Source organism: Cardiocondyla obscurior, linkage group LG04 (assembly GCF_019399895.1).
Source record: "Cardiocondyla obscurior isolate alpha-2009 linkage group LG04, Cobs3.1, whole genome shotgun sequence".
Taxonomy (NCBI): domain Eukaryota; kingdom Metazoa; phylum Arthropoda; class Insecta; order Hymenoptera; family Formicidae; genus Cardiocondyla; species Cardiocondyla obscurior.
This window is the reverse complement of record NC_091867.1, coordinates 5,169,688-5,194,442: the sequence shown is the minus strand read 5'-3', so window position 1 is coordinate 5,194,442 and position 24,755 is coordinate 5,169,688. Positions and strand designations below refer to the sequence as shown.

The 24,755-nt window shown below is 45.0% G+C and overlaps 1 protein-coding gene across 2 annotated transcripts in view; it reads right to left on the bottom strand.

Moving 5' to 3' along the window:
- Positions 1-24,755, bottom strand: part of LOC139101742 (fat-like cadherin-related tumor suppressor homolog) — a 170,003-nt gene that overhangs the window by 12,738 nt on the left and 132,510 nt on the right. Inside the window, exon 4 of one of the 2 annotated variants that reach the window (XM_070655126.1) lies at positions 17,517-17,984. The exons of the other annotated variant lie outside the window; for it this stretch is intronic. Within the exon in view, the coding sequence (XP_070511227.1) occupies positions 17,911-17,984 (74 nt within the window). The 3' untranslated portion in view covers positions 17,517-17,910. Of the gene's footprint in view, positions 1-17,516; positions 17,985-24,755 lie in introns of those variants that run through there. 2 annotated transcript variants of the gene reach the window in all.

Below are 24,755 nucleotides of genomic sequence, written 5' to 3'. Positions count from 1 at the left end.
AACCGTTAGGTGTACCGCGAGAGACATGACGAACGATGCCGCAGGAAGATGTCTTCGTTCGATTTTCAACGAAGACAATGGGATCGAGTCGCCTGGTAAAATGGAATTTTAATTAAAGCGCGACGAAAACTATTATCAGCGGCTTTGAAAGCGGTAATCAATATGCAATCGATGACGATCTTCTCGCACGAGATCGAAACTCGTCCTGTTCGTTTTACTTGGCACAATCTCTACTAGAAGATGACCGTCATTCGCCGCTGATTTGTTTGAACAGCGTCATGGAATAGTTTGAATAGTTTCGATCGGGGTCGGCCGAGGTCTTGCGGTTCCAAAATAGTTTACTAACTAGATTCAACAAGCTAGATTTGTTGAGCAAGTATGCATAAATATTAATGCGTTTACTCGCTGCGCGTTTCGCGGCATATTTCCTCGAACATTCGCCACTTGTCATTATTATAACGTTTATCCCAGCTTCTGCTATTGTAATTTATGTACGCGGAGAAAGAAAAGAGTTCGGGGCATTATTACGTTCTTTACGCGTTGGAAAAATGCGGAGTGTTGCGCCACGTGGCTGTTTAAATATTGACTGGGGAGAAGAAACTGTCCCTTCCAGATATTTGAAAAGAGAATTCTTTGCTCTTCAAGAGAGGACATCTTGCCCAACATCTCGGATCCCGGATCGCTCGCGTACGAAGTATCCGGAACTATCCCGGGGCGCTTCCCACCTTAGAACGCGATCAAACACGGACCATCGGCGAAATATTCCGCTGGATAGATTCCGCGCGCTACTTCAATACGGTGGATATTCCGCTTTAATACTCGCCGGGAGAGGACTGTTTTCTTTCGGGGAAAAAGACTAGAGATCTCGGAGATCTCTCGCGGTTATTGCGCTGGCCTCGGAATACCTTGGGAATGAAATCTATTTATTTGGTGGTGGTATCTTTGTGAGCGGTAAAACGAACGAGTAATCCTTGCCCGCGATTCCACGGGAGAAAATGTCACCGAGATTTCTTTCTGACGAATGTTCGAAATTCCCCCAAAAGTTCAGCTACGCGAGAGTAAAAATAATTAATTCGATTGCGGAATAATGTTAGTTCCGTCATTTCTGTTTTCAATTATGTCGGATGATTCTAACAATGCGCAAACAATTGTCGAGGTATGTTTCGAGTCCGGATGCATTTAAAAATTAGAATTTTGCAGTAAAATAAAATATAAATTAATTTATTTTTATTATTTTTTTTTTTTTTTGCTCGTGTTCCGTCGTGCAATATATTTTTATCTGGCTCTTGCAAACATTTATATTCATACTAAGCAGTTAATAAATTAACTTCTTAACGTTGAGTTATTACGAAATAGCCTCGCGTAATTTTTTAAAGTGTTATCGTATAATTCTATCAGCTAGCCTTTCTATGAAAGGTGCCGTCTTAACGTCGTCCAAAGTAACGGCTACCGCTAACGACTAGTCCCGAAAGTGTAAAGAAGTGTAAGGACTGCAAGGAAAGGAGGTTACTCGAGTTGAACTTTATGAGAGCGCGGCTGATACCCGCGGGTCATATGCGTCGCACGGAAAAGAGAATGTCTGAAAGAACTTGACGTATGGAGAGAGAAAAATATCGTCCGAGGAGACGCGCTTTCAGGGACAATTTATTCAAATTGCAATTACATCGCAGCGCACTTTGCTTACGGGATGATTTATGTAAGCATTTGATATACTAAAAGCCATAACGCTCGGCACGATAAACTGGCTTTGCATTCAAATTCTGCGTAAATTTTTCACCGCGAGAACGCGAGGGAGAGAAAGGACCCTCCCTAAATTACTTCTAAACAAGTTACGAACGCTGCGTGACGAGGGAAATATTTTTCTCGGGCGTGCACGTGTGTAATACGTAGGTTTTTTTTTCTTTTTTTTTTCCTTTTTTTTTTCGTCGCACGGCTGATTCAACGGAGCACACGCAGGCGATAAAAAGGAACAGAAAAATCGCGCGCATTTCATCGGCAGAAACGGCAGCGATTGAAAGAGAAGAGCATTCAGTGCATCGTCCTAAATTAAGGTTGTGCGACGTCTTAAAATTATCTTTTGTTCGAAAATGCTCGGTTGACGAGCACACGCGGGGCGATCGCCGAGCCGCACCGAATGGCCGATCTCGTGCGCTGAAACGACCGCGCTCGGTATTTGCATAAAGAGTCACGGAAGAACGATTTCCCGCGCATACGTCAGGCATTCGCGTACGTACGGGCAGAACGGTCAGCTTTATTCAGACGTCGTATAAATGGAACTGCGCGATTGTAGAATCGCACGCGAATTGATTTTCATACCCCACTTCCGGCGGGAGACGACCCAATCTTCCTCGCGCGTCTACCTCGGCCGTCGTTATCGTCGTTATCGCCGCGCCCGTTTCTCTCGCGTCGTTTAATCTCAGGAACGCAAGTGGATAACAAAACTTTATTCCTCGCTTGATTTCGACTCGAACCTTTTCGCGGTTCTGCACCGCGGTGAGAAAGCACTCTCTGCCGCGATTCTTCGAACAATTTTAAACGTTACGTGATTTCTTTTTTTTAATGGCCAACTTTTTATTTTCGCAATCACTCCCGAGTTCCTTCAAGAAATGTCGAATTAATTCTTAAGCGATATGGCTCCTGATTAAAAGTAAAACTGCGAAATGTCATATTTAATAATTTGATAGCTTCCGCGGAATAACTCGAAGCGCAAAAGGTTAACAAAATCGTTTAGATTTCCAAGCTGATTATAAGAGATGAAAGTGAAAAGAGAACGCGTCTCGCAAATAAAAAAATATCGCTTCATTAATTAAACGCGCGAAATATTAAGTTATGCGCGATGGGTCACGTAAGCGAAACGTTTCCCGACCATTGCGCCCGCGGACGGTTTGGATCGAGATGAGCCTCGTATATCCAAATATTTATGTCGACGCGGATCAACGGTGAAAGAGAGCCCAATTTAGAAATGTTACCGCTTCTTATTCCGATCCGAAGTGAGCGCTTAGCATTTAGCAGGCTAACGAAGCCGAGCTCTGACCGTGGCACACCTACTGTCAGACGGGCATGTTTACGCATTAACGTCGACAATAAAATCGGAGTAGTAATGATAATCTGAAATTCATAAAATGGTGCGCGAGGCCCGCAGCCGTACCGGGGCAGCTCGCTCGTAAGCTCCGTAAGATACTGCGAGTGCAGCCGGCCGGTTCGAAAGGTGCGAGAGTGCTTCCCGCGAAAGGATAAAAATATAGACGATGGTATCGGGAGTGGCGTGGTATTAGATTAAAGGGCCTCTCCTGCGCTTTAAGAGTATTATAGACGTCGGCGGAAATGTTAGGCGGTCAGCGAACTCTCCCCCCGATGAAGAAAATCGACGGATACCTCCGGCTATCCCGCTCATCGAATCGACTCGACCTAGATTCATTACTTACGCGAAAGCTCAGGAACATCGGTGCGCACGTTAAATTGAAAAGACGACGGCTGCGCCCGAGAGCACTTGCGAAATAAATGCATATCGGTGCGCGGATTAATGTTCATCTTATTTTACATCGAATTTCGCTGCGGATCCTGAATATATCGTTAATATAAAAAGAGGAGTTTCGCTCGCGAAGTGAATTACGAGTGAAATGTTAATATAATTGCACTTTAAATTTGGAGAAAACTCCCCTCCCTCTCTCTTTTTTTTTTTTTTTTTTTTTTACTTTGGGGTAAAAGACTTCGCATATAGTCGCGATATGTTGAAGCGGCCGTTAACGGCGACTCGTCATCGTCTTCTCATAAGTATCAATGAATTCAGCTGCAACGTGGGTGTATTCTTCACGCTCCCACGCGGTAAACTTGGCGAGGAAAAGAGAGAAATACGCGCTCCAGTCGGTTATGGTTGTAGGATCTGTCGGCGTGCGGCGTAATAGAAATAATGAGGCCATAGTGGCCGGCCGTAGATACGTGCCCGAGATGGTGGTATCTACTGAACAGCCTCGGGGCTTCGTCGACTCTCGTGTTTCTTAAGCGTGCAGAGCTACGGCGGCGGAAGTGCATACACGTTCTTGAGTCGCAAGGTGGTGTGTGCGTGCCGCGTGTACGCGTGCACATGTACGCGTCGTGCGATCATAGTAAGCGCGCGCAACTTGCACAAGGGGCACGCCGAGTATTTCAGAATTAACCCTCGCGGCGGATTCAGATCGTTTATTGTCTGTCCTGCGCGCAGTTGAACGTGGAGATAAAGAAAGAAAGAAAAGAAAAAAGATTAAAAAAAAGTCCCTTCTCGCAAGTAATATCCGCGACCTGGACTTGGAACGCGTATATACAGGCGCCCACTGTTTTCAATTATCGGCCCTTCGCGGAATATCGATATCGCGTCGCCGTCCATCCGTGGCAGCCGTGTTAATTAGAGTTCTCTTCGTGCACCGTTTCTCAGAATATCGATGCGGTCGACGAGGACGGAAGTGGGTACGTTTCCGGATCGGGGGTGGCCTTACGCGGGCCGGTCAAAGATCACGATCGACCGATGGGCGTGTCGGACGACAATAATTCAAGCTAAACCGGAACCACCCCGCGCTAACGAAAGTGGCCGTGCTCTCGGACGCGCGCGGATACACGGCTGTTCCTTGCTCGCACTCGCATGATAAATAGCGAGGAGAAACGTCCTGCGTCGTGTCCAACGCTTTTATTCGTCCGCGGTGCACACGGCGCATTGTTTGCCCGCTTGTAGATTGCATATCCGCGACAAGACGAACGTACGCCGACTTGCCGGCATGGTAAATCAGCGTTTACGCGACCTCGTATCGTTTGGCGCGCGAGTCGCAGCTGCGACCTGTCGCGTTAGTGAGGCGAAGTTGGATTGAGATTCTTTCGAAGGGAAAAATTTGTTTACGACAGTCAACAGCGCGAGGACGAGCGAACTAATCATAACTTTCTGACATGCCATTAATGCAGCAGCTGTAGAAATTGATTGAGTCGTGCTCTTTACTGATAAATATTCGTTCGCTACAGTAAGCCAACTGATAAGTACTCGTTTGCAGATTGTCTCAGAAAAAAATTCCGAGAAAAAATTATTACTTTACAATATTTCCCTCTGACGTACAATTTTTTAACACCTTACTAAAAAGAAAACTATCTTCAATTAAATCATTTCTTTTTTTTTACTGATACCTTTTTTAAATAAATTTGTAACAATTTTGTAACATTTTGCTCGGAACATTTCGCGGTTAAAGATATTTATTAGGTTGCTTTTGCGGAAAAGCAATCCCCGATATGGGAAACTCACATTGCTTGCCAACCAAGTCACGCGGTAATTTTCCTTTCTTTATTAGAAATTTATGGCCGACACTGGTGTCGGTTGCGTGGAATCTGCATATTAACCTGACCGCAAATTTACTTTACCTCTTTCTATCCCGTCGCCGAAGTCAATCATCTTCCCGTCAGGAAAATTTCTTTTCCACCGAATCTCATCGGCGGTTTTGCCTCAATAATCATCTCGCGGATCGATGGGATTCGTCTGTCTTATTTCCGTTCTCGAGTGGAGAATACGTTCTCCATGAGAAATCAATTTCTCGTCATTTTCCTGGCAGCCGGATCGTTCGTCTTCTCAGATATATGACTCGCAATTCATAAAACCGGCGACATGGTCCCGTCGAGTTTCACGACAATTCCCGGCGCATTTTGCACTCCGCCGTAAGTCTCGCTAACTAAAGAGAGCTATATAAATACTGAGCTCTCGATTGTTTTTAAAATATTTGCCCAACGCCGGCGACAGAGTAAAAGTGACGTATATTGTTCTATTTGTACGTGAAACGATATTATATTCGCGGAATTATGATTCTCTATTACGAAAAATAAATGTTTTAAAAAGCCATTTTACGCCAAGCAAGTTATTTGTCAAATAGAGATGTGTGTTTAGCAACTTCAAACTTTCGCATCACTCCCGATAGGAAATCGAGGGTGATCTGCGAATTTTGACTTTTTGCGAATTGGGCAAGCTTTTTCTTAAAAGGAGCCATACGTGCCTGTGCTCTCCTCTCCGCGTCGACATTGAATAATCCTCACATCCATTCTATAAATGGAGTAAGTCCTAAGGGTTAGTAATGCCTCTTTTTTTTTCATTTTTTTTTCATTTTTCAAGTCTATTCAATAAAAGGATATGGAGAATGCGATGGGCCCCGCGGTACTTCGTCTGCCTTATTGACGTTTCCATTTGCGTAACATCTTAACTCGACTTCATTCGAATTCATCTCCGATAAAGCATGTTCCGCGCGTTTGTCGACTTTTGAAAGTACGACTCTTGAATCCGATTACGTTCGCGCGTACCGTATCTCTATACAAGTACATTCTACGCCTTTCGTCATCTCGTCTATTAACGTCAGCCTCGCGATTTGTCATCGGGGGAGGGAGGGGAATGTAGTTTCTGCTGCGAAATATCGCCTAGAGATAGAATTTGACGATGATTACGTCGCGCCGTTACGTTCGCAAGGGAGCGGGCGAGATTGCAAATTGAACACGAATAAACATCGCTCGGACATCGGCGGACTTTGAAAGATATGTAAATAAGTGACAGCTGGCTGCAATCGTGTGTCACATAATTAACGGCTTGATTAACTTCATTCGCGTTCGACGAGATTCGCGCGGTATCCATCTTTCCAGGCTGTTTGCTTGTCAGCCGAACGCCGCCGTCGCGAAAATAGTGCAAAAAGGTCGGACAGACGGAGAGAATTTTATTGGAGGTAGAAGAAACATTTCTCGCCGTTCTCCTTGCGTCTCTCCGGAACGCGGCTATGTTCCTCTCCGTGGCCTCCAGGCCCGCTATCAATAACGTCCTTTCCATTCTTTCCACGGCTGAGATAGAGTTCTACAAAGAGGGTTGCTCGCGCGGGCAGACGAGGGTGCGGACCGGGGCCGTTCTTTCGTAAAGAAAGGGTATGCCTGATCGCCGGCATTATCTTCATAAATTGGGCAGCGGCGCAACGATATTCGGCACAAAAGGTGCACAAAGAGCGCCTCGAGGTATGCCACTGTTGAATATTATATATACGGGGGTGGACTCGGCTTTCCTCCCTCGCGACCAGCATCGCTCTCGCGCTCGTGACGCGCGATTATTATTAACGGCCCTCTCGGGATGGCGAATGGGACGCACAGTTCGCGTGTCTCGCTCCGCAACACGCCGGCGAAACCCTTTTGGTTCCTGGAAGTACTTTGCTTCTTTTATCGCGATATTTTTCTCCAACGGAATTATATATATAAGAAAGGGGAAAAAAAATCTTATGTGTCTTATTGTTCGCGGTATCGCAATTCGCTTAAGAATTATGACTAACTGCTTTTCTTTTTTTTTTTTTTTTTTTTATTTCGAGTATGAGCTTCGACGGGCACGATAAAGATTCAAACGAGATCGTTCAGACGCGTCAAAATCGACGTCGAAAAACATAACGAGAGTTCAGTGAGTGTACGAGTGAAGTTTCACGCAAGTAAAGCGAAACTCGACTGCTCGTTAGTCGCGTCGAACATATTTGCCTCGCAACGAGAGGAACGTGCGATTTCGACGGCGATGTCAGCGGATTTCATCTTGCACCGGTTTACAATGCCGATTCTCCCGTTAGTTTTCCACGACGCGGCCCCGTATTTTAAAATCCCAGGCGCGAGCGAGCCGAGCGATCGCGCGGAAGAAAAACAGGGATTTACCAAACTCTCGCAAAACGATTGCGTGCATTGGTACGGATGCCTGACCTAAAATCTTTTCTCGATGGGTAGTGAGGACGCGCATCTATTTTCCGCGCGACGTGAATTTATATTCCCCAGCTTATATTACCTCGTGAATATTCCTTATGACACCGTGACACATTTTAGGTCGGAATATATATCATGCGTATCAGTCATTCGGTGACAATTTAGCGGCGTTAATTACACTTGCACGACGCAAACGAACGAGATAATTCCGCGAGCATCGTGACGCGTACGTGTAAATAAAAGCTGCGCGGCTATATCGCGGCAAATAGAATTTATAAGAGCCAACGAATATTTCGGCGACTTTAAAAGCGGCGCGGCTCGTAATGTAAAATTCTCGCGAGCGTCCTGGTCCGGTCACGAGAACACGGTCGCCCGACAGGATCAGCCCCGCGATACGCGACTCCCGCGTTTCTTATTTCGGGAGCTTAAGTGCGAGATGGCTGGTTGGATATTCATGATCGTTTTAAGAAACTATTTCAGACCAGAAGCGATTCTTTCTGCCGCAATACGGTCACGCGACGTGACGCCGCCTTCGTTCCGTCGTATACCGCGAGAAAGCAAGAGTATCGCGAAGGCGCAACGGCCAATTTGCATTTTGCAAAAATCCGAGAAGGAAATAGCCCTCCGCTGATGCGGCGCTACCGGTTTTTAATGTCTCCGGGAAAAATCCCGATCGAGAGCGGACAGCATTATTGTCACACTCCCGTCGTAAAGAATCTTTTCTTTCTAAAATTTATATATGTATATGTATATGTATATAATTATATCCAGATGTTAAAAGACACGATCCTGCAACGAGATCGGACGGATGTAGTAACGGTGAAGCAGCGCGATATCACTTGAAAATCGCTGTATATAAAATAGACCCGTAGATTCCTGCTTTATTACTTTATACCCGCTGCGAGATACTATCTCGATCCCTATCAACGCGCTTTGATTGGTACATTAAAACGGTCGATTTCCAAAGCTTACTGCAAGCATTTCGCGGCTCGCTAACGTCCGCCGATCTCGAACGGTGATAAGTATGTCGCGCCACACAGCGGCTTCGTCATCGCGTTATCTCGGTATCCATCGAATTGTGCGTAATGGGTGACAAATTCTCAATACGTCACGCTTGAGCTAACATCCGCGGATAAAGAAATGGTAACCGAAAAGTGATGTTCCGCCGTTTGACTCCTTTTAACTGATTGCCCGCCGGCATGCCTTTTCCGTACGAATCAACGAGCAAATAATTCACGAGGTCCGTCCGCTCAGATAATTGGACGCTGCGGTATTATAATTCGCGAGAATATTTAACATGGGGGACGCGATTCGTGGCAGTGACGCTGAAAATGGTTGTCATGCAGGCGCAGCGATCGTTGCATTCTCGGAATAAATCGTCTCGTGGGATTTAGAGCGTCGATACTTGGCGTGTACCGTCTCGAAAGCCTGCAAACACTCGGACGCGTCTCGCGCGACTCTGTCACGCGAGCGTATGGCGGCATCATAGTCGACACAATGCGAGATCAGTTAGCGATTCTGCACCCTCCTGCGCGCGGACATAGAGCCGTAATCATCCGACCGAAGCGGACTGCACGGACAAATCGGCACGTAATTCTCGCATTGTAACGCGGTCGATTTTCGGTCCCCATCCTCGTTTCCGCCACGGTAACCATGAAGACGGATACATTGTCATGAATATTTGCATACGCTTCGCATGCGTAATACGCGGTGGGACTAACTGCCAAGAGGTAGAAGCGTTTCGGAACCGGAAGTATCCCTCTGGACAATTACACGACGGATTACCCGATTGTTATTCGGAGATTAATCGTTAATCTCCCTTGATTATTTCGTTTCGATTTAATTTCACGCCAGTCGCTGTAATTTGTTACTGTAGACTCTCATTTTTACCCCGTCTAACAAGTTACTAACTTCTAGAGTACTTCAAGCTTTTGTTCACCGTAATGTAGTCGGACGTGCGACGCGTCTCCGTTGCACAAAGTGCAGCCTCCCGGAGCGTCAACATTAAATTAGCATCGTGAACTGTAACTCGATCTTCGAGAGTCGCTAATGTCGGCGGATAGGGAACCTCGTCGTGCGTAAGTCAGGAACGTAATTAAGGAAGATCCAGCGGAAGACAGGCGTGCTATGCATCACGGGTTGGGGTAACGAACAACGTGAGCGCGCGCATGAGAAGGTGAAGGTAGAAGAGAGAACGAAGCGATCTCTCCCTCTTGAGACCGTCGTTCGATTGCTTCAGAAATAAAATCCACTACTAGCGCGGCGAAGGTGAAACGCGCTCGCGAAGCGCGCTGACGAGCTCTCGACGCCCGTCATCGGCGTTTGCCACTTCACTCTCAAGGAAATGCTCGCCTCGTTACCCTTAATATTATATACGATAATCGTCGATGAATTATTCGCGTACTCAAGGCCGGCCGGCAATAAAATACCCCGCGTGGAAATATTTCACGAAAAATGTAACATTTGTTGCGCGTCAGCGGCAGCCGAGTGCAAAACATATTTCGAGGCGGCGAAAACTTGGTGAATCCTGTCAAGAAAGCCAGACGGAGCCCGGAGACCCACGAAATGCGAAATATGTGTAAAAATATCGAAGCTGGGATATCACGAGGGGTGGGTGAAGGGGGTGTGCTCGAAGCAAGCAGTTCGGATACCGTCGACGGATATCGATAACGTTGGTAAGTCGCGTAGGATCAGTCAGGATTGATCCTTGGCCGACACACGTCGCTTCGTCCCCAACTTCTTCCTCCTGCACAGGGTCGTGCCCGCAGCAACGTATGAGATGCGGTTTGCATCGTGCGACGTTGAGCCCGAACATACATCATGCAAAGCTTTCCAAGGTAAACTTCCCGGGGAAGTTAGTTGATATTGTCGCGCCAAACGTAAGAGAGATCACGACTTCGCTTCTAATAGTAAAAATTTTGTAATAGTTTTGTAAAAAAAAATAATAAATTTAAAAAAATTATATTGATGCTATCACGGAAAGAGCTCTTATTTATCATTTTCCACAAAATATTGCCCGCTCGCATTATAACACAATTAATTATCCGTCGTCTTCTGAATAATTCTGCTACCTTCGTGATTTCGTATCGAAAACGAGTTACGAGCATATCGCGTAAACGCCGAAGATTACTTTCCGTTGGAATAAATTGCTTCGAATATTGTCTATTATTCGTCATCGCGAATGTGAGTAATAAACTTCGATAAACGCATTAACCGTTACCTCGTTTTGCAGCATTCCGTAATTGTCCGACGAGGGCAATTACGCGGAATTGCACAACGTGCTTGGAATAATTGAATGAAGAAATTTAACGAGACTTATTGTTACGTTACGTTATACGAACTTCCCTTCTGGCACAATTTAAATAAACGCAAGTCTAATGGTAATTATACGAGATGCATCGCCGTGTAAAAAGTCGATAAAAATAAACACCCTCGGTTTTCATGTTGGAACTTAACAGCTTGCATTTCGCTATTCGCGCGTTCACGTTTTTCATTGGAATCCCATAAACCTCGTTAAATTCGATATACTTGATATACGTAGCACTTAACAGAAGCGTTATTATTAGTATCGTTATTAAAACAGATCTACTTATGTATGCCTGATGCTAATATAAATTCGTAAACCCGGTGTGTACCTAGTCCGAAGTCATCAGCGCGGAGTTCCCAACTGGGAGCTTATTATTTCACGGCGAACCACGAGAAACTCTACTCGAAACCCGATCGTTAATCCGCCGTGTAGAAACAGCTAGGTGGATGAATTTATAAATATAGGCGTTTACACTTTCATTCCGCACACGACACGCGAGGTATCACGGCCTTTGATCGTAACTCGCTATACTTAATCGGATGATCTCTCTCGGGCCCGCGTGCTTGCATTACTAGTTGCACGCGAACAAGCTACCAGGGGTCTTTGCCTTTGAAATGTGATAAGATTAAGCTTCCGATCTATTCATCGGTCGCCACAAAAATGTCATCTCCTCTGTAAAGATTAAAAGCGCGCGTTAATTATAATTCTAGAAAAATAACGACCGTTACTCTGATACGGTCTTTCTTCTCTCTCTCTCTCTCTCTCTCTCTCTCTCTCTCTCTCTCTCTCTCTCTCTCTCTCTCTCTCTCTCTCTCTCTCTCTCTCTCTCTCTCTATTCCTCTTCCTCTCTCTTTCTCTCTTTCTACGTTTACTCAGTATTTTTAGTAAAGTAACATTTTTCTGTTCAAGACATGATATAACTGTAGGGACGAGAAATCGACTGTAGAAACACCATCGCGCGTCCCTGTCGCGTTATGTTTGATTTATCTTTCCACGTGAGAAGACTGCACCTACAATGTTGCGACCGATTCCTAGCAATAAAAATCAATAATTTCTTGTGACCTCTCGCGGAGGTCCGCCGGAGGATTTATCGACTAAGCTTTATGTGGAAATGAAACTCAAGATATCTGGCCCCGATATACCTTCAATGAAAGCCACTCGTATCGGTCACCGTTGAAAGAATTTGATAACGATTGAATAAAACCCGATCGTATCAATTTCGCCAGGCCTCTGTTAGCGTTGATCATAAAACCCCCAATGGTCCGCTACAACGTAAAGTTTCATAAATAGTACAGCCCGACATCCCGTAACAACCGACTCTCGCTTTATGCCTCGCCGATAAAATTAGTAATCGAACGTGAAAGAAAATAATTTCGTTCCCTACCTCGCTTTCTTCCGCGAGCTCCTCGAGCTGTTCGGCCTGCGGAAACAATGAAACGCAAAGTGACAAATTCAAACTAAATAGAATAACGAATTTATTGTCGCGCTGTACACAGTTAAGCTATTAACCCGACGCGCAGCGAGTTAAGAGAAACTATTGCCAAATAAGATCAGAGAGATAATGCACAGAAGTAATGTTAATTAAAGCCGCCAAAATCTCCGAGGTATACAACTCCGAGGCGCTGCGCATCTCAACTTTCGTTAATATGTAGCTGCTAAACTTCCCGACCAGCCATTCGTGCCGCTTAAGCATCTTTCCTGTACGAAACTCCACCGACTTGAGCGAAATCACTCGGGTGACAAACGTAACGCAGCATCGCGTCGGTACGGCGTATTGATAAACTATCTAGATGGCTGATGAAACGAAATGAAAGAGCCGTGCTTTAATGAAAATTGTCAACGACACCTTGACTTTGTATCTTAAAAAACATGAATAATTCATAGAGGGGAGGAGGAAGAGAGGTATGTGGTGTCTTTGCATTTTAAGTCGGTTGACTTTTGCGCGCCTATTGAAAAGAGTTCACGGTTATTACTTTTTGTCGCGATACAGTATCGTTCCGCGAAGCGAATATCGATATTTCGCATTTTTACCTACTTTCACGAGCTTTTCAAAACCGTAAGCGTTGACGTGCGTTACACAATGGAGTAGATATCTATCGCCAACGTTTACTGCTTTATTCAGAGAGAAGCATATTTTAGACGCGCAAATCGAAGCGCAAGCGAAACGTCTTCGCGGAAACGCGTTTCAATTTCTTTCGGGGGGTTTTTGGACTTTCTTGTCGTTAAACGAGAAGATGTTACGGGTAAAAAGAAAGACTTGGACAAAAGAAAGAGCCAAAGAGACAGCAGAATTCAGAGTGAAATGCGAGAGGTCAAAGGTTCTGGACTAAATTACGCGGCACTTAAATACCATCGACCGGAGGTACATGAGATTTGCATTTCTTGACACTGAATTGTGTGCGATTATCACTCGCATAAAAAAGTTTCGAATATTCGTAATCGTATATAAAACATATTTCTATATTAAACGTATCAAAAAAATAAATTAATAAAATAAATTTTTATATACAATTAATAGTACAATAAATTGCTAAACAAAGAGATATCAATGGATAATTAAATTTTCCTTCTGTTAACCAAAATTATTACTCCCGTCGAATAAAATGTATATTTTACGTATCGAAACAGATGTAAATTTTCAGTTACTGTGCACATCATTCGTTATACATAACACTGTACTTTAAATTAATTTTATACCGCTACACGGACAGCTTCGGATTATTTTCACGCTTGGAGGTACAGCACAAGTGGATTGTAAAGAATTCCCTCATAAAATTTGCGTGGAACGCAATAATTTGAAAATGTGAAATATTATAAAACAGCAATTCATATTATACAAGAATTCCTACCTTTAATGCGTACGTATTATCCAAAATTGAATAATGGCAGGAAAATTCGATATATATATATTTTAAATTGAATTTATTATAATGAGCAGTACGCTACAATAATGTAATTGCGTGTCACGAATCGATACCAGATACAGACAGAATTTGTATATGAAGGTTTATTGGGCAAAATTGAGTTATAAAGCGTGTAACTGCGTTCAAAAGTGCGACCATCCAGTCACGAAAATCGAGATCGCGGTACGTTTCCATCATAGCGACCATTTATTTAGCAGGATTTACATAAACTCGCGGCGGTTCGCAACTGGAGGGTTTTAATTAACATGATGACGCCTTTAATTTCTCTCCACGTGCTCATATTGCGCTACTGCTTTGGATCGGACGGTTGCGTAATTCGTCTGCATTATTCACGAGGGCGCGGAGCAACATCATTGATAAATTCTCCCTAAAACACCTCAATTCCCAGCATAAACACAGAGAAAAATAATTCAATTAAATTTGGTCGAAAGTTGTCGTTACCGATGGCGTATAATTTTATCGATGTCGAGCGGTATTATTACCAGCGAAACTCTAGAACTTTTAATATAAAGAACACGAGATTTTCGCAGCTCCGGTACTATCGTAGTACCAAAGATTGGTGATCGCTCAACGCAAGAGCGGAGGAACTGCTGCGGTTTGCGTGTGGTATTGACAGAGTAGTTACGAATATACCGGATAACAGATGAGAGCGAGTCGATTGTTTTGCCATAGGCCAGCACGGAAGTTCCTCGTTGTTCGTAACATTCGCAGGGCGATGTTACCGGCACGTAGTTGCCTCGATCGAATCCCGGCACAATGGAGTAACATTTGGGGAACATTCGCGGATATGTGGGGATATTTATCTGCGCGTGTCACTTTAAACGAGCGAAGGAATATAACGTACGTGAACGCGTACAAGAAAGCACAGCCGGTCATGCGCCGTTTTATCTGTACCCGACAAATGATAAAGGTTCTCCGGCGTTACTTTTACGGGAACGACGACCACTCTGCGAAGTCCGTTTTTAACGGCCGACAACGTACGTTTCGCGGCGCCGAAGAGCTATGTCACGATGCCGGGATTGCGACGAAAAACGAGCCATTCCGTTACGTTCGCTTCGCGAAAGAAGCTCGTTGTCCCTGTAGTTTCCGCGGTCAGCCGAACAACGGAGAACCATTTCGACGCCGCCGCCAATGGTTTCTCGCGGCAATTCGCCGCCTGCTATTCTTCTCTTCCGCCTCTTGCGGAAGCCTCGTTGCCGTTACATACTCGCGACGGGGATTACATTCTAAGCGAAGCGCAGCATCCGCGCGAGAACGCATCTTCGGATCGCGTTACTCGCCTCTATAGCCCGCGCTCGCCACAGGGGACCCACCCCGACCGGAGTTTCTTTTACTCGGAAACATTTCCGTTAATACGAGGAAACCTCAGAGATATTTATGAAAATTACTTCTGCAAGCGTAGAGCTGGAATAAACGAATGTATAGCAAATTCAACAATATACTCGAGCATAAATGTAAAAAAAAATAAAAAATAAAAAAAAAGAATAAAAAAAAATTATTAAAAATTCGCGAAAAAAAAGAAAAAAATTTACATGCATACAATAAACGTGTGGGTTTAATTTCGCGGAAGTGCATCATCCAAGAGTGTAGCAATGGATAACTCCATGTATATTTATATCGATGCATTTTATTGAAATATCAGTTAACGGGCCAACAATTTATTCCGTCCCAAATGCAGCAGCGGCGACTCGGACGAGCGAAATAATATTCCCACGCAGTATTAACGCGGAAACATGTTGCGCAAACAAATGAATCGCCGACCATTCTTTAAAATTGCACGCGAGAGTTTTTCAATCAGTGGCAAAACCACTTTTTTTTTTTTTTTTTTTTCGCGACGCATCTCGTAGCAATGAAAACGCGTTAACCGACGACCGGACTCATTACGCGCTCGGTTTCATAGGAGATCTAACGCGCCGGGCCACTCTCTTTCTCGTAGCGAAAGCAATCTGCCGCCTACCACTCTCGTGACCTTTCGCTAATTACCAAAGTCTCCTGACGTACCGAGCTAAACTGCAAATTGCAATTTCGCTTTGACATTCGCGCCGTGACAGCGTGACGGTACTTACTATCTCTGATCCGGTGTTACATACGGCCGGCGAGTATCCCGCGAGGATTCATTACATGGCTGGCTTGCCAGGACAAACAAGGCATTACACGATGATGACGGCAGCCCGACCTCTTTAACCCGGGAATAGCCGGTCCCACTGCCCGCTCTCTCGTCCACCCTCGCAACCATCCCGCAACCGGCCAGCAACCCCTTCACTCGCTCTGGACGGACGTTGTCCCGAGAGGTAAAGGACATCGTTATATCTAGCCAAAGCGAGATAGGAAAGGAAGAGCCTAAATTGATCCTGAGCAACCGAGTATTTCTCACTGGACTCGTCTAATCATCGCCTCGCCAATACTCTAATCAACAAGACTGAAATTATTTCACGATGTTCTCCTAAATTTGGATCATAATTCACCGCATCAAACGTATAAAAAAAAAATTGTTTTAATCGCACATAAAAAATCCGTTTAGGTAAAAAGTGGATATATACGGTAAAAATAAAAAAAAAGTCTTAAAACAATCAGAAAAAGCGTTAACTCTTTTTTGCGCGTATAGAGGAAAATTATCGAATCTCTCGCGAGTAACGAGTGCTTTTTATGCAGTGCGTGCGAGATAAAAAGCACACGCGTGGAAAGTAGATGAGTTTTTCCGAAGGTGCAATATTTCTCTTCGTTGTTAGGTTCGTCACGTGCATGCGGAGCCGGCGTACAGTACAGAAAAATGACGGGCCGGGATTGTGGGTGAAATAAGAAAATAAGACGGCTCGCGAGGTCAGGTAGTCAGACTTTACCGTTTCGCTTATAAAGCGTAGTATATTTCACGGTAGACTTTCACGTATACGTTTCCTCTCTCCTTCTCTCTCTCTTTCGGAATACAAAATTGTAAAAGCGCCCATACACGCGGTGGGTACCTGTTCCGTTACGAACTGTCTACTTCATCATTCTTAACTTTCAGCTCGTATCTATGATTCAATTTGATTAAGATAAGCGCTGTGTGGGGCCAATTTGCATAACGGTATTATGCAAATACAATAATATTTCGCCTGCGAATGTAATTTCAATTATGTCCCCTGTTATTACTCAGCGTCTATAATATTTCGTAAAGATTCGACAGAAGTACTATAATTAAGTACACGAGTGGTGTTAATTGCCTTCTTATCTTTCATTACGCTATTTTCTAAATTATTCTTGCTGAGATTAGATATAATTCTAGGAACCGGCGGTTAAAGCGTGACAAGTGCCCGGCTTCTGTTTCTTAATGGTTATCGGGTGCGGTCGAAGTTTACGCGTCACATATACCATCGGCATTGGATAAACCGTCCGGCAAAATTAAATCGAACTTTTACGATATTTCTGTCGAAACTTTCATGATAGATGCGCGTTCAAAGCGCATATTGCTTCGCAGCGACAAAGTACCATTATCTTTTCCATAAAAAAAGATAGCTAATTTTATTTGAGATAATTTTTTTTTTTTTTTCTATACTTTTTCTTTTACTTTTCTGAAATGGAATGTCGAGAGGGAATGCTCGTAATGTATGTCCGAGAGCGAAAATAGCTCTTTAGAGTAGTTCGATTATCTCGCGCGAATCGTCTGGCGGGGCAGACCTGGATCGACAAAGAGGGTCGCGGGGAGAGGAGAATGCCCTCAAGAGAGGAGGGTCCGGCCTAGAGAATAGTCGGATAAAAATAACACGAGGAATAGGGAGAGAGAATATGAACGTCGAAATACACATGCGAGAGGAAGCGCGTGAATTCATTCATGGCGAAGAACCCGGAGAACGGCGACGTCTCGGAGGCTGCCACGGGTCTACGATGTCCGCCCACGTTTCTCTCCGGCCATTCACGACATACGTGAATGAAAACGCGTCTGCGTACGGCGAACGTGAGCGCTATGCTTTACGGGCTTACGTGCATTCGAGTCTACGAGACGTGCATGGTCGCTGGCTCTTTTTCTTTCGCGAAGGTCCGTATTCGCCGGTGTTTTGTAGATTTACCTGCAACAGAAATTATGAGATTTCCATTAGCTAAAAAATAGAGGAATCGTAATAAATGTGCTCGAAGAACAAACATTACAAGATGGACTAAACTTTATATTGACTATAACAGCGAAGTATTATCTCTTTCTATATCAATTTTGAATTAGAAAAATGTTGTCCCTTAATCAAGCGCGCCTTAATTTTTCGTGCGATCGTGTCAGAGAACGGGTTTCTCCACTGAAGTCTAGAAAAGGGTGCGCACCGCAAAAAGGAAAGAGAAGGAGAAACGGTCGGACCGTGAGCGAAATTTGCATATCCGCTGTCAACCCGCTCGACCGGCGTGCAATAAGCTGCAAGGTCATTCACACCGGCGCGCCGATCGCTTGAATGAGTTCTGCTTTTACCGCGGTCCCTCGCCCTTTTTCTACCTTTTTCCGTAAGACGAGCATAGCTCTCGAGTGCTCGTAAAAACTTTTTGTTCAGCTGCCAGGTTGTAGACATAACCCACGATCGCGAAAAAGCCGCAGCGCGCGCACACGCATGCCTCGCGATCCCGCATTATCGTAAATGAGATCTCGTCGTGCAGACAAGAATCATGTTTAAAGATTAAAGATTATAAAGAGCGTGACGGTTTTGTTAATCGCGAGGTATTAATGTCACTTGAGATCGATGAAAGAAAAGTTAATAAAAAAAAAAAAAAGAAAAATTATATATATGTATTTATTTAAACCTCACTTCTGATCCTCCATTCGCCAATATTCGTTCGATCACTTAAATATGATCGAGATTTACGTGCGCGACGATAGAAACGAGCTTGCGAAAGCTCGAGGAACGTCCTGCGGTGTGATTTACAATCCGAACTTGCGACCATGAATTAAAGGAAAGCCTTGAGTGGCGATGCGGTATATTGGCTAATAAACGCCTAATGAAGTAAATTGAAAAACGTCTCGCCGGATTTCGCGGCTGTAATGGGGAACACCGATCTTCGTAACGGCAGGACATAAGCGGGCCGCTACGTAAATCGCACAAATTAGACGAAGGATCGAGGCGCCGGGTGGAAATTAGTCGATCGCTCTTTTCGAGGCCGAGGAAGAGAAAGAGAGAGTGAGAGAGAAAGAAAGAGAAACTCGTAGACGCGGCGGGGCGGGGGTTGATAGATGGCTGCGGGCGGCGAGACGGAAGCGGGGGTGGAACGCGAAGGAGAGTCCCAGGGTGTAAGAAGAAACGTCCCGGTAGATAGAGTTCTCGACGCCGTTAAACGAACTCGGAATCCATCGTATTTTTTCACCGGCCGTTTATTTCTTTTTTGTACGTCGCCTTCTCCGCCGTCCGTCCGCGCAGGATTCATTGTCGGGCCATCAGCGAAGGCGGGAACACGCCGGGCGAGCGGGACGAGGAAAGCAGAAACGAATGCAGTAGGAGAATGAGAGCGGAAGATAGGACGGTGTACACGCGCGAAAAGCGACGTGCGAGACCGACGTGCGCGTTGCACGCTTTATTTACTGCGCGCGTTGTAACTCACTCGGTGCGCCCGGCCACAAATCGAGTCCCTGCCTGTACGTCTCGAGCATTTATTACGCATTCGTTACCGCGCGGGCGGGAATATTCCTCCAACGCAACGCGGGTTTTTTTTTTATGCGCGGCGCTGGCCTCCAAATCGAGGATCGCGAAATGAGCACAAGGGGAAAAAGCATAGGCAGCCTCGCGTGCCTAACGACAACACGTGCGTGGCGCGATAAGAGACAATGGGAAGAGACCAGTCCCGCCGGTGTCCAACGTGTGCGAGAGCAGGTTTGCGCGCTTCTACAATAGTCACGCGATAAATCCACGTGATCGTAATGCGTATACAAATTGATCCCCGCAATACGGACAGTTATTGATATCGCGGCTATTTAATGCGGTCTATTTATCCTTTGCACTTTTGAATTCTGACGCGAATATATCGATGAAACGTGCGGTTGTATTTAGCAATTATCAGTATTTGAAGTGGTGGCATTGAATATATACAAACGTATATGTATATTCAATGAATATTGTTTAATCATCACTCGGATGACCAGATAATTAATTATTCAAATGGGTTGCAGTCAACGATTCGTAAATTTTTTTTTTTTATTTTTTTTTTTTCGTAATTTAATTGTTAACGATTAACGTAAATTAGCGCTAGAAACATTCGCGCAACCAATTTGTTCGGGGGCAATTCGTCGAACATTTAATTAATGCTCCATTCGCAAATCGGTTGACGTGTCGAGTAGGAGCAAAAGGGGTAGTCGCACGTTTGTCGGAGATTCGTGCTCCGCGGGCAATTTGTTGCGGCAGCCGTTACGCGTGAATAATCGTTTCACCAGAAGGATGTTAACTACCGCCGCGGAGGTGCATAACAGTATCGCACGGTCGGATGCGGCAATCTGAGATCGATCTACAAATAGAAAGAAATAATTCACCGACGTGCGAGCCCGCGCTAAACGAGCGCGGGCATCTCTCGCGGCGTACGTCTTGCCGGCTTAATGGTCCACATTCTATGCGCTTCGCGATAGAGGGAGATAAACTCTGACCCCCTTAGTTTCTCGGGTTTAATATTTTATAGCGACGAAACGTGCGCAACAAAAACATACACGTACACGCACACGCACGCGTGCAAACACACACATGCCCGCACACGGCGAGCTTTGCCGCGGCAGCTGCGCGAGACACCACGACTTCTTCGCTCCTGCGGGACCAGGCCATCTTTACGCCCCATCTGTGTAATTAAATTACGCATACCGTAAACGTCGGGGCATAAATTAGAGACTAACTGCAAGAGGCGCACCGTCAATGCGTAATTGTATGCGAGAATGAATAATAAAAATTTGATATCGCGCGATGCGATGCCGCGCGCGCATTCCCACTGAAATAATTAATAGAAATCTAAAAATATCGCTGTATAATTCCGCGGGATTTAATGATCCAACATTTTATATATATATAATATCGCGAACGGGAAGAGAAAACGTAAGGAAGTTGTTTAAATCCGGCCGGCAAATGTCGATACAATCATTCTTAAGAGGAAAACACGTGTCCCGACTACACTTTTAACGACCCACTTCTCGCCGCAGCTTTAACAAAAGGAGAGCGGAAGGTTGGCGAAGAAATAAAGTGGCTCGATCGGAAAGAACGATCGAACGGAATGCCTCGGTCGATTACCGCGAGCGAGAGGGAAAACGGTCGTCGGACGTCTGGCGAGGAAGCGATCTTATTTGTCGAGAGACGCGGAAAACCGTCTCCGCCTGGCTTGGCGCTAGCCGGAACTGTAAACGAGTACATCCGTCACGGTGTATAAAGTTTATTTCCTCCAGCCCGCGTGGATTTTTCACGGTGTGCCGGCCATTGGCGAGAACGGTGTCACGTACCGCGCATTTCAGTATGCCGCGCCGACGGTTTTATTTTCAGGCAGATGCTCCGGCTCAACTATTATATCCACCGACCGTTGCGTCGCAAAGAAACAAAGCGCCGCAGTTGGAAGCCGTTTCAAGAACTGTCGGTCGGCTACGGTATATTCGCGATTACGAATTCTGGTAGCCGCTCGGCGATATTTATAAAGACGCGCCGTAATCTTGTAGATTATATTTTTCTAAAGACACGGTGCTCCGCGGCATACAAAGACTACGCAGGGAACGTGATCGCTTTGAAATTTGGAGCACAAGTAAAAAAAAAAAAAAAAGAAAAAGTCAAACGCCTGTGCTGACGTGACCGCTATAAGTACGCGCGAAGTAAGCGACCGGGGATAAATAAAAATTATACGAAAAATGTAGGCCGCGCTGAGAAATTGTGTAATTACTCCCCTTTGGAAGTGCGAAAATTACGATGACGGGCATAAAAAGGCTACTGTTGAACGAATAACACACCCTTTTGTTTGCTCTCGCGAGGACAAACTTTCTCTCCCCGTGTCTGCGAACGTCGAACACGCAACCGTCAAACTTGGCGAGGAGAGATTGCATTGACACCGACCTCTCGATATTATTGGCGTAACGAGAAAGGGGGAGCGAACGTGCGCGAGCTGGCCAGTTTGTAATTTGCGTAGGCTACGGGTAAACGTGTGCGTGTGTACGTGCGTGTGTGTGAGCGTATCAAAGTTTGCATAGATGCTGCCGCGACTGCCAATCGTTCGTCGATATCGAGTAGCCGCTATGAAGCACGTGCGAGAGCGACAACTTGGCGCGAGTTCGGTATTTCGCGCCAGCTTCGCACGCCGGACTTTCCCTATCCTGCGTGCGAAACTTTTCTAATTACGGTTATTATATCGGTTCGCGTACCGTTAATGGGAAAGCTGTCGTTGACAGACTACACGATACGTTGTAAGCGACGATGCGCTTTCACGACTGCTCGATCACGACGCCCGCTTGCAAAGCGGTGATTGAGTTTCTGATGCTGTTGAAGCACGACAATAAATGTTTAATTTGAGAAAAGTTGATATCAAAAAGAGAGAGAGAGAGAGAGAGAGAGAAAGAGAAAAAAAAAGATATCTCCACTTTGTACGAGCCCCATTTGTGTCCATTTAATAAGTTCAAGCGCGATGCTCAAGGCGAGCAACATTCTTCCTTCATATTTTACAATAAAATGAGATAAATTTTGCAAACCTTATTTCTCATATTTGAAGAAGTCACCGTGTGCAGTATGTAAGACAGACATTTATTTGAAAGATCTTCACGATTGTCATATTGCAGTCTGATTCTACAAATTTAATATATTGACGGCTGCTTAAAATTTAATTTTTGAGTTGATATTTAATCGTATTTTTTAATGAGGAGACTTTAAAAATATAATTTTCATAAACCACCGATATATGTATTTCCCATTATTGAAAAATTGCTCAACAAAATAATCGTAAAAATATTCATGGATGCTCGAGAAGAATTGCGGAACACTAAAAGATACGTAATAGATAGAGTAAAAAAAAAAAAGCGAACAAATAAATAAAAAACACAGAAAATAAAATCCATCGAGCCGTGGTTACGTAAGCGTGACGTAATACAGTATTCACTGTAGTGGTAGATTCGCGCTTCGCGACGGCGGACAAAATAAAGGGGAAAATAAAAAAAAGAAGAAAAAAAAAGTGTGCCTCACAAATGTACTGTCGGTTCAGGAGCGAGGCGAATGTGTGACTCGGCTCGTTTCGTTCTTATCGAGCGAAGCGGAGCGAACAGCGTCAACAAGTCAAAGGCAGTTCTTTCAGATGCATTCCAACGAGATATACCAGGTGTACTAAAATTACTGGATATTACGTAACGTCGATGCAATCGCGTGATATCGAGTGTCCAGTCTTTCGAAGGTTTAAACGTCCCGTAAAGAATTAATAATCGCGAAGCGTAGCCTCGAGGTATTTCGAATTAACACACGCACCCTTCCTACACTCTCTGAGAGCTTTCAACGTTTCCAATTTGCTTGAGACTAGGCTAACATTAAGTACACTTTACAAATTTATGAAATTAATTAAAGCGCTCGATCCCGGGCAAATTACGCTACTTGAAGCCATCAAACGGGCGAGCAAGCCACGTTCATTACTCACCCGACGGGGCAATGCGCGAATGATTATCGGACGCGAAAAACACACGCGGGAATTCGCGGGTGTGCACTTTACGCGATATGACGCGTGATAAAAGCACGACGAAAATAAGAGAGACGGGCCGACGAGCTCATTCCAAAGATTAATTAAAAAAGCTCGGCGTGGTGGAAGCGCGACGCCGTTCGACTGAGAGTTAATCGATATCTGTCGCGCTGAACACAGCAGGATGTACTATAGGGAGTATCGGCCCGTTTCGATTAATCCCGCGTCCGTCTCTGCCTTAACACCCATCGTCCGGCAAATTACGCCGTTTACGCCCGGCGCACCGGGGGCAGCTGTGCATCTATTATACGTTACGTACGCGCGAACACGAGCAAAAGCGCGCGCAAAAGCAACGTGTCGCTTGTTTGCATCCCGGACAAATTACAATCCTCCGTGGGAGTCGCAAGAACGAGATAGCGTCGCGTATGTACCGTCAGGTGATGCGATTGAGCGTAATTATCGCCGTGTCGCGTTGATGCGCGTTAACGGCGCCAGCGGTGATTTCATTTTCCAGAACGGTAATTAATAATTGCCCTCGACATCGCTGGCGACAATCGGCCGCGAATCGAGCGGACTCCACGCTAGGATTGTGACAATTGGTGGGGGGACATCGCGTTCACGATTACGTGGTGGGGGAGGAGCGTAAAAAGATTTATCGGTAAAGCCGGAAGAATTAAGAACGACGTATATAAATATGTAGCGCATTTTGCGGGCATTATGCCGCCGCAATAAAGCGTAGGAACATTATAGTGGCTTATCGAAATTCCGACGATGCATCTTCCGGTCGTATATTAAGCGCTTAAGGGGTCGTTTATACACGGGATGCACTTCGGAGAAGCGCGACACTCCACTCGCTGTTTTTATGTCTTTATAAATACCACGGTGATGCCGCGTTCCAAGGCGATATGACGATCGCGGACGCGTTAAAATGAACGTAGTTTCCGAAGATACGGCGCAGTTTCACAAAGAAATAGTTTGCAACAGCATCCTCGTATAGTGGTCGCAGTTGTGGTGTATGTACATATGTACGTACGTAAAATGATCTGCAAGAATCACTGCGGCTTATCGTCCCGATTGCTTTGAGAAATCCGAGTGCCACGATAATTCCGCCAATGTACGACTCCCGTAATATTATCAGTTTATATTCCAGTTAATCAATCACATACCGTGCATAGGAAATTCCGAACATAGATCATATGTTTTAG